Source organism: Helianthus annuus, chromosome 11 (genome assembly GCF_002127325.2).
Source record: "Helianthus annuus cultivar XRQ/B chromosome 11, HanXRQr2.0-SUNRISE, whole genome shotgun sequence".
Lineage (NCBI taxonomy): Eukaryota > Viridiplantae > Streptophyta > Magnoliopsida > Asterales > Asteraceae > Helianthus > Helianthus annuus.
Genome location: NC_035443.2, coordinates 60,133,931 through 60,146,903, shown reverse-complemented (window position 1 = coordinate 60,146,903; position 12,973 = coordinate 60,133,931). Strand labels below are relative to the sequence as shown.

The following is a 12,973-nucleotide window of genomic DNA, read 5'->3' as shown; positions in this document are numbered from 1 at the left end:
ATGCGTGGAAGGTACCAGTTAAATCACAACACAATAAAAAAACAACGCTCTCAAAACGCTATGGCAAGCGAAAGTGGGCAAGCATCACTTAATATGGGTTGTTCCTTAACACAACCTACCATTGTGAGAATTTTGGAAACAACGAAGAACCCTAAATTTATGGGAAATTCGATTTATGTGTTGTACGCAAGATGTCAAACAAGGTTACGCATGGGCGTCAATAGTAATGAAGAAGATTAAAAACTAAACAACGACTACGCCAAGACGTCAAATAACTTAGAAAAAAATGTGTGTGTTTCATGTCGTAAATTATGTTTTAGTTAGTTGCAAAATTACAAAAATAAACCTTTTAGTCAGTTTTGTTTATTATTTATATTTTGAGTGTTTTTTTAAATGGGTTGAACCCCTTTTTAAGAACCCAACCCAAATCGGTTTCATAGTGTTGAGTTTTATAGACTCCTAACCCGGGTTGAACCCAACCTGGTTTGACCCCCCAACCCGCTTTGACTATTTTAAACATCACTCCAATTTGGTTTGAACCCAGTTCAGGTTGAAACCCTAGGACCCGATTTTTGCATCTCTATATACAATGATACGTGAGTAAATGTCGATACAAGATTGTGTTGTATTGTTGGTTATATACGTGTGGTTATCTCTACTTTTATAGTTATAAATATCAGCATAGATTTACCCAAATCTATTTCGGGGTTCTCTATACATATAAATACACAAAATTCTGTCTCTATAGTCAACTAGTTGGGTTTCATGTGCAATGCATAAACAATCGTCACAAAATGCTTCAAGGCTGTACTTTTCTTTTCTAGGTCATGCAACCTTTGTTTATCCACAGAATCTATTATTTTGCTTTTCTATGATAGTACATCATAATTAACTGGGACAACGTTACAAACACTCAAATAAAATTGAAAATCATTGATGTTCATACTTCATAATTAGTTAGGGGCTACATAAAGCTATGTCAATTCAAAATGAAAGAAGATCGTCGTTCATAATGCTTTAGGGCTCGATAAAGATGCTTAAAGAGGCTTCAAATTTAAATGATTAGCCGATGACTAGAAAAGGATCGTTGACAAAAGCAAAGAGAAAGATCGGCTTTAATAATTAAATTGGTTATGTGGGCTATAAAAGATACGATGAAGATTTGTGTAACATGACAATATCACAAACGACTATAAAAAGCATCGTGCTATTTATAACCACCGAGCCAAGCTTGTCCCACACAATCTACTTGATCTTGCATTATGATCAAAATTTAATGCGCTATGACGTTTTAAACTATTCCATCATGTATAATAGTCCAACCTAACATCCGAAGATGCATAACTTGTATAGATGAGGATTGAATTCCAAGAAACGTGACTAAACTATCCAGATAAACAGTAAATTCTTGCATTCGCTCAAATACCCTTCAGTCCAAATTTTATGTTGATGCAAAGATTTCGTTAACACGCACATTATAAAGAAGTTTAGTTTGTTGCGGTTATAACTATTCCATTTAGTTTAGTATCGTTAGTTTGATATAAATGAGTTGAAACTACCAAAGTATAGTATCGTTAGTTTGATATAAATGAGTTGAAACTACCAAAAGTATAGAATTCATTAAAGAACGCTTATCGAAAGATTTCTCTTTTATGCTTCTCACAAACTTTGTTCATACTATTAAATTTTAACCTAAGATCTGATTTGTTGATGAATATGAGTTGAGACAAACATGTCAACACGACATAGATTGCATATGATCCATCATGATGATGATCAAACGTTGAAAAACACCTTTATATTATGTATATTATCTGTATGACTCACCAGATATGCATACATGGTCATCATCATCATCATCAATCATGACATAAAAAGTGATCATTCATCCATTGTTCATGATCCAAAGTGCATATTTCATCACCTCCTCCCTAGCCTACGTGCCCTTATTCAAAGTTAGAGATGGGGTACCCATTGATTAAAGCTAAAGGGTATTTTTGTCACTTTAAAGTATAAAGATATATAGAGAATCAACTTTATCTTTCCCCCTAATCTCAAAATCCCAACTCTTTTTCCAAACAAGTGTACAACTTTTTAAGCACAAGTTACAACTTTTCATGCATGATGTACATTCCTTGTTTGTTTAAAACTTTAAATAGCTCTATGGTAATAAAACTCTCTTTGTGTAAAGAAGTTGTTGATCGACACTGGAATTACCAATTCCATTCCTCCCTTTTTCCATTCCTACCACTTTTAGAGAGAGAAAGAGAGGAGAGAGAGAGAAAGAGAAAGGGGAAAGAAATAAAGGAGGGGTTTAGCTTCTTCCTTGAATTTCAAGACTCTCTTTGAAGATGTATGATTCTTTAAGCCTTCAAGTTTCTCAGATTCCCTTCACTTTTCCATTCCTTTTCAAGCAACCCATTTCAATTCCACCCCATAAATCCTTTTGTTTCTTCTTCTACAAATCATACCAACAACCCAATTCCCCTTGAAACAAAAGAAAAAAAACAAAAACAAAAACCCACTAAACATGTTGTCCTTGTTTGTCATAATCACCACACTCTGGCTTTCAATTCCCTCCTCTGTTTCCACTGATTTTGATACCTTAATCACTCTCAAACAAGGCTTTGATTCCATTCCTTTTGCTCTCCACACTTGGAATTCCTCTAACCCCAACTCCCTTTGCTCATGGGTCGGAATCAAATGCTCCAAAAACCGAGTCATCTCACTCAACTTATCAAATTTGAGAATCCACGGCTCTGTTTCCCCTGTTTTTACCTCTCTAGACCGCCTCGTCGAGCTTTCGCTCGATGGCAACAACTTCACCGGCCACTTCAACCCCTCCAATCTAACCGCCCTTCGGTTTCTAAACATTTCTAATAACGCATTCGAAGGGGCGTTAGATTGGAACTACTCAACTTTACTAAAGCTTGAAGTTGTTGATGTGTACAATAATAATTTCACTGCTCCCCTGCCTACCCAAATCACAAATTTAAACAAGCTCAAATACTTGGATTTAGGTGGGAATTACTTCTACGGGACAATCCCGAAACAATTCGGCGAAATGATCACTCTAGAGTACTTATCACTCGCTGGAAATGATCTCCATGGAACAATTCCTGTAGAATTGGGTAATCTAACAAACTTGAAAGAAATCTACATGGGTTATTTCAATGTGTTTGAAGGTGGGATTCCAAGGGAATTTGGAAAGCTGGTTAATCTAGTTCATATGGATCTTTCTTGGTGTGAATTAGAAGGCCCAATCCCACCTGAGCTTGGGAATTTGCAGTCGTTAGACACGATTTTCCTTCATATTAATCGGCTTTCCGGTTCCATTCCTAAGCAGCTTGGGAATCTAACGAGCTTGGTGAATCTTGATCTCTCTGCAAATTCGTTATCCGGTGAAATCCCGAATGAGCTCGGTAACCTCAACCGGCTTAAGCTTTTGAATCTTTTCATGAATAGATTACACGGGTCCATACCGGATTTTGTAGCAGAGTATTCGGAGTTGGAGAAGCTGGGATTATGGGGGAATAATTTCACCGGTGTGATACCCGAGAGTCTTGGAAGGAATAGGAAGCTTCGGGAGCTTGATTTGTCGTCGAATAAGCTCACCGGAAGTATCCCTCAGGATCTTTGTGCTTCTAATGAGCTTAGGATCTTGATTCTGCAGAAGAATTTCTTGTTTCGGTCGATTCCGGAGGGTTTGGGTTCGTGTTCGAGTCTTGTTAGAGTGAGATTAGGGGAGAATTACTTGAATGGTAGCATTCCGGATGGGTTGGTTTACTTGCCGGAGTTGAATTTGCTGGAGTTGCAGAATAATTACTTGTCAGGAAATCTGTCAGAAAACCGGAATCCGGGTTTGGGGCCGGTTAAGTTGAGTCAACTTGATTTGTCGAATAATCAACTTTCGGGTTCTTTACCGTTTTCTATTTCGAATTTTTCTTCCCTCCAAATCTTATTAGTGGCCGGAAACAGATTCTCAGGATCTATTCCGGCCACTATTGGTCAACTTCACGAGGTTTTAAAGCTCGACTTGAGTGGGAATTCGCTTTCTGGCGAAATCCCACCTGATATTGGAAACTGTGTTCATCTTACTAATCTTGACTTGAGCCGGAATAATCTTTCCGGCTCGATTCCAATAGAGATTTCGAATATTCGAATCTTAAATTACTTGAATGTGTCGAGGAATCACTTGAGTGATTCTATTCCAAAGACTATTGGAACCATGAAAAGTCTCACGATTGCGGATTTTTCATTCAATGATTTGTCGGGTAAAATACCCGAAACCGGTCAGTTCTCATTTTTTAATGCCTCTTCGTTTGCGGGCAACCCTCAACTTTGTGGCGAGTTGTTAAACAACCCTTGTAATGCTAGCAGAATCACAGATTCCGCTAACAAAAAGCCTACAAGGTTCAAATTGATATTCGCCCTCGGCCTTCTTATTTGTTCACTAGTATTTGCGGCTGCGGCTATGATGAAAGCCAAGTCATTTAGAAGATCGAGTCCTGACGCTTGGAAGATGACATCCTTCCAAAAGCTCGATTTTACAGTTTCCGATGTTTTAGAATGCATCAAAGACGGTAACGTGATAGGCCGAGGTGGAGCTGGGATCGTCTACCATGGTAAAATGCCAAACGGGACCGAAATAGCCGTAAAAAAGCTTGTTGGTTTCGGAAACACAAGCCACGACCATGGTTTCCGAGCCGAGATCCGAACTCTCGGCAACATTCGACATAGAAACATAGTGAGACTATTGGCATTTTGCTCCAACAAAGACACCAACCTTTTGGTATACGAGTACATGCGAAACGGGAGTCTAGGAGAGGCGCTACACCCGAAAATCAAAGGCAGCGGGATTCTAGGATGGCATTTACGATACAAAATATCAATAGAAGCCGCTCTAGGGTTGTGCTACCTCCATCACGATTGTTCACCATTGATCGTGCATAGAGACGTGAAATCGAATAACATTTTACTAAACTCGAGCTACGAGGCTCACGTTGCTGACTTTGGACTCGCCAAGTACCTAGTCGATGGCGGTGCATCCGAATGTATGTCGGCTATCGCGGGGTCATACGGTTACATCGCTCCCGGTACGTTACATTTCTTATTTCTTTTATCTCTTGTGCACATTTTATAAAAATAATAACAATAACTGTACACATTACATCGTGTTAGAAATTTGAGTGATCTAATAAGGGGTGGTGTAGGAGAGACGATAGAAATCTGATGAGTGAAAGTGACGTGTCGTATGAAAGACACCCGTGATTTGTGCACGAGAGATTAAACAATTTGAGGGCGTAGGATTTGTAGGTACATGGTAAGAGAATTTTATGGGTAACCGCACCGAATCACTGCTGCTAAAGGGCAGGGAAAATGGACGGTGGGATCTGTCTGAGTCAAAATCTGACGCTGACGGCAACTCAACAACAAAAATCTGATAACAGATCCATGTCTCTATACACAGACTTTCATTTGTAAACAAAAGCTGACTTATCCACGTCATCAACCACATATTTAACATATTTTAACATAATTTAGGGACTTCTGATATGGGTAAGTACTGAATTAGTAAGAGTTCTAAACCATTAAGTGCTGAACTGATAAAAGGTTTTGAACCATTAAGAGTCAGTATAATGTTTAACCGTTCATACGCAAATGTCTGACCAATTCAGATAAGAGGCCTTAACCATCCAGAGGCAAATGTCTGAATCATTTAGACATCTGCTCCCGAAACAAACACTCTGAACCATTAAATGCTGAATCAGTAAGACGTTTGAACCATTAACAGCTAAACAAACAGCCCCTTAGTCTAGTATATCTATTAGTTTGAAAATTATTAATATTTAATGTTTTGTTGTACTATTTTTGGGTATTGTATGTGTAAATGTTCTTTTTTTTTTAATTTGCAGAATATGCTTACACGTTAAGGGTGGATGAAAAGAGTGATGTTTATAGCTTTGGGGTTGTGCTACTTGAGCTGATTACTGGAAAACGTCCGGTAGGGGGATTTGGTGACGGTGTAGATATCGTACAATGGACTAAGACATTAACGAGGTGTCGAAAAGAAGAAGTCAGTCGCGTCATTGACCAAAGGCTCGTCAACGTTCCTCAAGACGAAGCGATGCATTTGTTTTTTATAGCTATGTTGTGCATTCAAGAAAATAGCGTTGAAAGGCCGACAATGAGAGAAGTGGTTCAGATGCTCTCGGAATTCCCACGAGACTCGTCGGAGAATAAATCTTCATCGTCATCCGTTGTTTTTCTTCAACCAAAAAAAGTTGATAAAGACATAACGTACTCAAAGCTCGGACACGATCTATTGGTTTAGAAAGTTGGGATTTTGTTGGTTCAAAATTGGTTTGGGTTTTTGTTTACAAAACGTGATATGTGATAAAAGTTATCATGTTTTCTTTTTCATGTGCTCCTTTATTAATTAGAACAAAACGGGAGTAAATTAGTAAATGTAGTTGGTTATAGAGGTGAACTTTGAGTAGATATAAGAGAACCTTCGAATCTTCATGTGTATTCTTTTTGTTTATATGCATGCTAATCTATGTATGTATTTCTTCTACCTTTTTATGCCTAATGATGCAATGCAAAATCGTATTAGATATATATTTTGTAGATAACATTTTCTTAAAAATTATTATGGAGTAAATTACAAAAAATCGTCCTTTATGTATATCATTTATTGCAAACCGTGTCCTTTGTCTTCAATAATTACAGAAAACGTACTCGATGTTTGCAAACTCTTGCAAGTTATGTCCTTTAGCCCTAACTCAGTTAATTTTTGTGGTTAAATCTGACCAAATGGACCCCATGTGAGTGTATTTTGGTGGTTAAATTTCACCAAATGCACCCCACATGGGAGTAAAATGACCAAAATACCCTCATGTGAGGTCTATTTGGTCAGATTTAACCACACAAAATTAATTGAGTTAGGGCTAAAGGACATAATTTGTAAGGGTTTGCAAACATCGAGTACGTTTTATGTAATTATTGAAAATAAATGATACAGTTTGCAATAAGTGACATACATAAAGGATGATTTTTGTAATTTACTCATTATTATGACTTACTGATGTAAATTCAATAATACGAAGTGTTTTGGTTTGTTCAAGCTTTAAAGGTGGTAACTCTTTTTTTTAAATGCTTCAAATACTTTAAAAAAAATTAAAAACAGAAGTATGGAAGGAGCTAGGCATACAAGAGACTAGGTAGAAACAAAACTCGATGTTTACATGACACCGGAAAGCTAGAAGACAAATTTACACCAAGACACTAATCTAATAAACACATTTCCCCCTGTTTTTTAGCCATAGGTATGAAGATACTTCCATCTCCTCCAATTGCATGGATTTTGATTTCTTCCGATATCTCTCGTTTCTCATTTTCCAAATGCACCATAAGGTTGTCAAATATACTACATGCATGACCTTCTTTATTCTTGTGTTGGGTGTATTGTTGTTCATGATTTCTAATATATTTAAGCGGTTGAATCCTACACCATTTTGTTACATTGACCCAGATCGGTTGCAAACATGCAAATTAGCAACAATCATATGATGTTTTGTTTGTTTCCCCGCAATGCAAGCCGAGCTACATGCTATCAACTCTAAACTTTCATGTTTAGCTCAAACATGAAAGTTCTGAGATTGAACCTATCCAAATTCAAGTAATCCGATGAGCGCCTGAAAGTTCAACTCATACTGAGAAGTTATATAGAAAGGTTTATGTGTTGGAATTGTCTAAAGTCGTTTGGTCCAAATTTTCCACCTTATTGGGATCAACCACCGGATTACCTTGTGGATATGTGTAGCATTCTCTTTTAGCATCCCATCTCTTTGCTTCCTTTGCTTCATCAAAAGGATCATACAACTTATTAATCTCCTCTCGAGCAAAGCTTCTCTGCCATCTATTATCTACCTCAGCAACCAACGCATACTTTTCTCTTGGAATGTATTTATCCCAATTGAATCCTTCGTCTTCTTGAGTTACCACCATTGCTTGTTTTCTATCTTTTGACTAACCTTCAGCGATTTGCTTTTGATTTACCTTTGGCGGCTCACTGATGCGATGGTAGATTGCTTTCTGATAATAATCATCTCTAAATGGATTCACAGATAACCTTTGATTTGTCAAACCCTAGCTTTGTATCAGCGGCTCCAAGACAGGATCTCCCTGTTGACGGGTAGTCCGTTGGACAACCCTTAAGTGTTATAAAAAGCCTAATTCTTCACACTTAATTCGGTTAATTAGTGGAATGAGATAACTATGGTGTGCTTGGTCTTGCAGGTATTAACGGGCGTAAACAAAGGATTTTAGAGTGCTTGGATGAGAGCACGAACCTTGCGAAAACAAGTTGGAGCATTGGGGATTAATCAAGAGAACAAAAGAAGAAAAATCAGGCACAGCCGTAGCCTACGGCCAGGGCCGTAGGTTACGGCGCTCACTGGGTTTCCACATGCCGCCGTAGTCCAGTTTGGGCGCACCGTAGGAGTGTTCTCAGCGCCGTAGCTTACAGCAAGGGTCGTAGCTTACGGCGCCGACTGGCGTGAACCTTGTAACTGCCACCTTTAATGCGGTTTTAAAAAGTCTTTTCAAGTCCAATCATTCCTAGTCGGTTACCAGGAGCTTGGGGGCGATTTTGGGTGTTCTTCTTGGTTCTAAACAATTTCTAAACATTTGGTTTGTGTTTTTAATCCGTATGAACATTAGACTTTGTGTTATGATGATGCATCAAACCATGAGAGGCTAATTTCATTGGTGATCATCCTAGATGTATGTTTTGCTTTTGAAACACTATGTTTGTGCTTGAATTTCTAGAATAATGACTTTGCAATGTTTGTTTAAGTTATTATGGTGTTTGAATGTTTGTTTGTAAAGTGTTGATTCTTGTTTGATGTTAGTCTAAACCATACGTTCTTGGTGCCGCTGGCAATCGAGATATCATGGGAGGGATTAGGGTTGGATAATAGTCAATTGATCATCGGGTAACAACCTCGCATTTTATAATCTGAGTACTTAGTTCCCTTTCATCACAAACAGATAATCGAACACGAGTCATGTCTATGTGGTTCTTTCTATTTGGGCATAAACATTAGTGTGGATTAAAACCTGAAATCTAGGATGGTCGCTTTTTCCTAATCTGTTTTCACAACCAATCTTTGATTTTCAATTTAGCTAGTTAATTTTCAATCTTATAACCAAACAACCAAAATTCTGAATTTACATTTCTTGCATTTTAGTTAACTTTAGTCATTTAGATAAACCACTTAGATATCACATATTCCACAAACTCCCTGTGTTCGATACCCACTTACGGCCAACAATTAGTAGTAATTGGATTAAATTTGATTAAGACTTCGACCGTACGTCAAATTTTGGAGCCGTTGCCGGGGAGTAGTGCGCAACGTGGGTTATCTTTGGTAGTTTAGTTTGTTATTTTTCGGGTTTACGCTGGTTGTGTTTAGTGTGCATGTATTTACAGGTGCATGCATACTAGAGGCTCTCACAAGCTATCACCATTAGCCTTCGATCCAGAAATTGAGCGAACTTTGAGAAGAAACAGAGTTTTACCACAAGAAAACAAAATCAGTGGTTCACCAACACCTACAACACCAGTTACACCGATTAACACAATGGATCCACCACCACCACCACCCACTACGGGTCAACCAACACCATCCACACCTCCACAAATTCTACCATTCCTACATTAACACCTGAAATTAAAACAACCAACACCACCTTACCCACAAATACCCAAACCGAATACACTTTTAGTTATGCTCCTATATCATCAGCCGTTCCAGCTTTTTCATCTTTCTTCCCAACATCTGGACAATCATATTCTCAACAAATACCACCACCATGTCTATTTCAACCAGGTCCATCCATAATCCATACAACATCTACATATCAACCACCATTACAACCGGGTTTGCAATATCAACAACCGCAATTTTTGCAAACTATGGGAGCTAGAAGTGTAGGATCGTTTGCTGACCCGAACGAGTCGTTCAGAGGTTTACTCTTGCAATTCAGATGCGGAATAATAAGAAAAGCAAGTAGATATAGCTTGTTCTTCCTCCTAACTGTCTTTTGTATTGATTAGAAACGATTTACAGCTCGATCGTCACACCGGCAGAGCTTCGGCGTGGAATACAATTACTTGATTAGTGAGGATCGCTCAACACACCCTATTTATAGGCTTCTGGGGCCGCTCATGTGGTCATGTGACACATGAGCGGTCCAGGCTTGACACAAAAGCGACCCACATATGATCATATAAGCGATCCAAGACTTGTGTGACCCTATAAGCGATCCTAGCACCTAACACCTATACAGACTCTCGTTTTCTCGTATAACGTGCCCTATTCTATACAATACAACGTACGACCTGATCCTAGACACTTAGACGGAATCAACAGATGTAGTGCACCAACAGACTCCCCCTCAGATGTTGATGGAGTCGCCAACACACCTTGATTTCAAAACTGTGTCTTCACATCTTCAGACTAGATCAGTCTCTGGGCTTCCTCTTCTTTCAATCTTCAGATTCCCCCTCTCGATTTATTGGCATTTTTTTGTTCTTCAGTAACATCTTCAGGATCGTTGTCTGGTACTAAAAACCTCTAATTCTCTTGATCAGATCTCTTGATTCCTTAAGCTCATCAGCATCATCAGTTTGACATGATCTTCAGAATCAGAATCTGATCTTCTTAGACTTTTAGAATCGAATATCCTAGCTCTATCAAAGATCTTTAGCATTCATTTCTGGGATCGAAACCTAGCTACCTGCACAATCTTAACCCAGAAATAAGTTTTCTAATTTTATCACATATCAAATATCTCTTCACCAACATATGACTCCCTTCAAAACAATCCATGATGAACCACTTGAAGAAGGTTAGATTTATCGAAAACAATTTGATTTATATACACACTCCCCCTCAAATGCTGCTCATCATGTTTAGCACACGGAATTTTGAAAATCAGTTTTTCAACATCAGTTGTCGAAAATCTTTTTGACTTTTTCAAAAATTTATGCTAAAACACACCAAAATTTTTTTGGATTTTCTGAGAGACACTATCTGACACCACTAGAAAATAAAAACATAAAGAAATGTAATATTTACAGACAATATTTTTGTGAGTTCGTGCAAGAGGATCATATCAGTTTATTGAGACAAATCACCAACACCGTTAAGCTGATTTCATTTTAAGCTTTAAACAATTTACCTAGATTGTCAGTATGTTTGTCCTTTTAAATTCTCAACAAAAATTTCAATCGATTCGAGATACGATATTAATGTTTTAGAGACTTAAACTTAATTGTGTATCACTCCACTTGAATATACTCCCGTATCCAGATCCCAAATATTCAGTCTTACAGGTGAGTATACCACAAATGATATCTGTAAAGGGGTTATGTGCGAGGGCCGTGAGAGCTCAGGTCGATACTTCCGTATACGCAGAGAGATGACGGCTTCGACTTTTGGTGGGTCCCCTTTAGAGGATCTTTTTTACAACAGCAATGACTATCAATTTTATTGTTTAATCAGATTGCTGAGGGCGGCGCTTTTTCAAGCATTTGCAGAAAGCATTATCCGGGGACTAGGTCAGTACTTCCATACAGCAGAAGTCCCGGGATAATACCCCAGATATCACTGAGTATAAAGACCTAGTATCTCAGAATACGGGACCTTTCAAACAAGATTTCGGGGGTTACCCATATATCCAAGAATAGTTACCCACGAATTAAGCAAGTTTGATTTTAGGTTTATATCTCGTTTCAATTTACTAAATGTGCGAAAATCTACTGACACATCCGCAGTAAGATTGTTTAACTCTTTTTAACTTTACATTTCTTTAGCGTGCCGTGAAAGTCCACTGATGTACTATCATTTCCTCTTTTTCGCAACAAAAACTCATTTTTGAATTTTCTCATGTTTTTGGCTTTTTCAAATTTTTAAATGTTTTTGGATTTTCTGAAATTTCCCTACTTCCCCTAAAATGCAAACACATTTTAAAGAAAATTTGAAAACTTCAAGACTCTTGACCTACTAGAAACATAAAATGTAAAACAAACTATACAGAAACTTGACAACTGACACTGAATCACATCAAATCGCCATTCACTAGGCATAAACAATCTGAACTCCCCCTTTCACAAATCATTTTCTCATTTAGATTACAAAACACTTAAGTTTGCTTTAATCAAAATGATTTTTCCGGAAAATGAATTTGTGTTGATAACAACCACTTGTAGGTTTATCTTTTAAAAATGGGGATGTGGTTCATCATCTTGTCTATCTTTTGCCATGAATAGTAAATCAAGTACAATTTAATGTCCCTGATTTACCATTTGCATTTAATAACCTCCTGTACCACTTGTAAATGTAATTACTTCAAAGTATCCGAGCATCTCAAAATTTAACCACAAATACCACTTGTGGGATCAAGATTACCACTTGTAGATACCCAAAAACTACCAATTGTAGGAATATTACGTCTACATCACCATTTTACCAATCAAAATGCCGATTCCTGCTTCGCAATTACCCACCTGGAAGCTCAGGCGTAGTCCTTTCACCTGTAAAAAAAATATCCAAACATTAATCACAATCACTCAAACAAACATATCATAAACTATAATGATGCCGATTCCTGATCCACGATATAAACTTGGGATCTCCGGCGTAGTCCTTCGACTATTCTGGGAAACAAACTTCCCTCCAAGTCTTCTCAGTCTTGAGGGCTTTCAACTCTTCAGCTGTAGGGTTATATGTCGCCTTTTTAGTTGCGTAAAAATCTTTTACCCCTTTAGCTCTCCCACTCAATATTTTCCCAAAAATATTTTTAACATTCCCGTTGAATGTTTTCTCGACATCAAATTCTTTTACTTCATTGTAAAATTGATTTGAAATTTCAATTTTGCCAACTTTCTTTTTAACCTCTTCAA

General features: G+C 37.8%; 1 protein-coding gene across 1 annotated transcript; it reads left to right on the top strand.

The window, feature by feature from the left end:
- Window positions 1–1,900: 1,900 nt before the first annotated feature.
- Window positions 1,901–6,577, top strand: LOC110889739 (leucine-rich repeat receptor-like serine/threonine-protein kinase BAM3). Its single transcript, XM_022137311.2, has 2 exons — window positions 1,901–5,096; window positions 5,916–6,577. The coding sequence occupies exons 1-2, from the start codon at window positions 2,531–2,533 to the stop codon at window positions 6,332–6,334; spliced, it is 2,985 nt and encodes a 994-aa protein (XP_021993003.1). The 5' UTR covers window positions 1,901–2,530; the 3' UTR covers window positions 6,335–6,577.
- The last annotated feature ends 6,396 nt before the right edge of the window (window positions 6,578–12,973 follow it).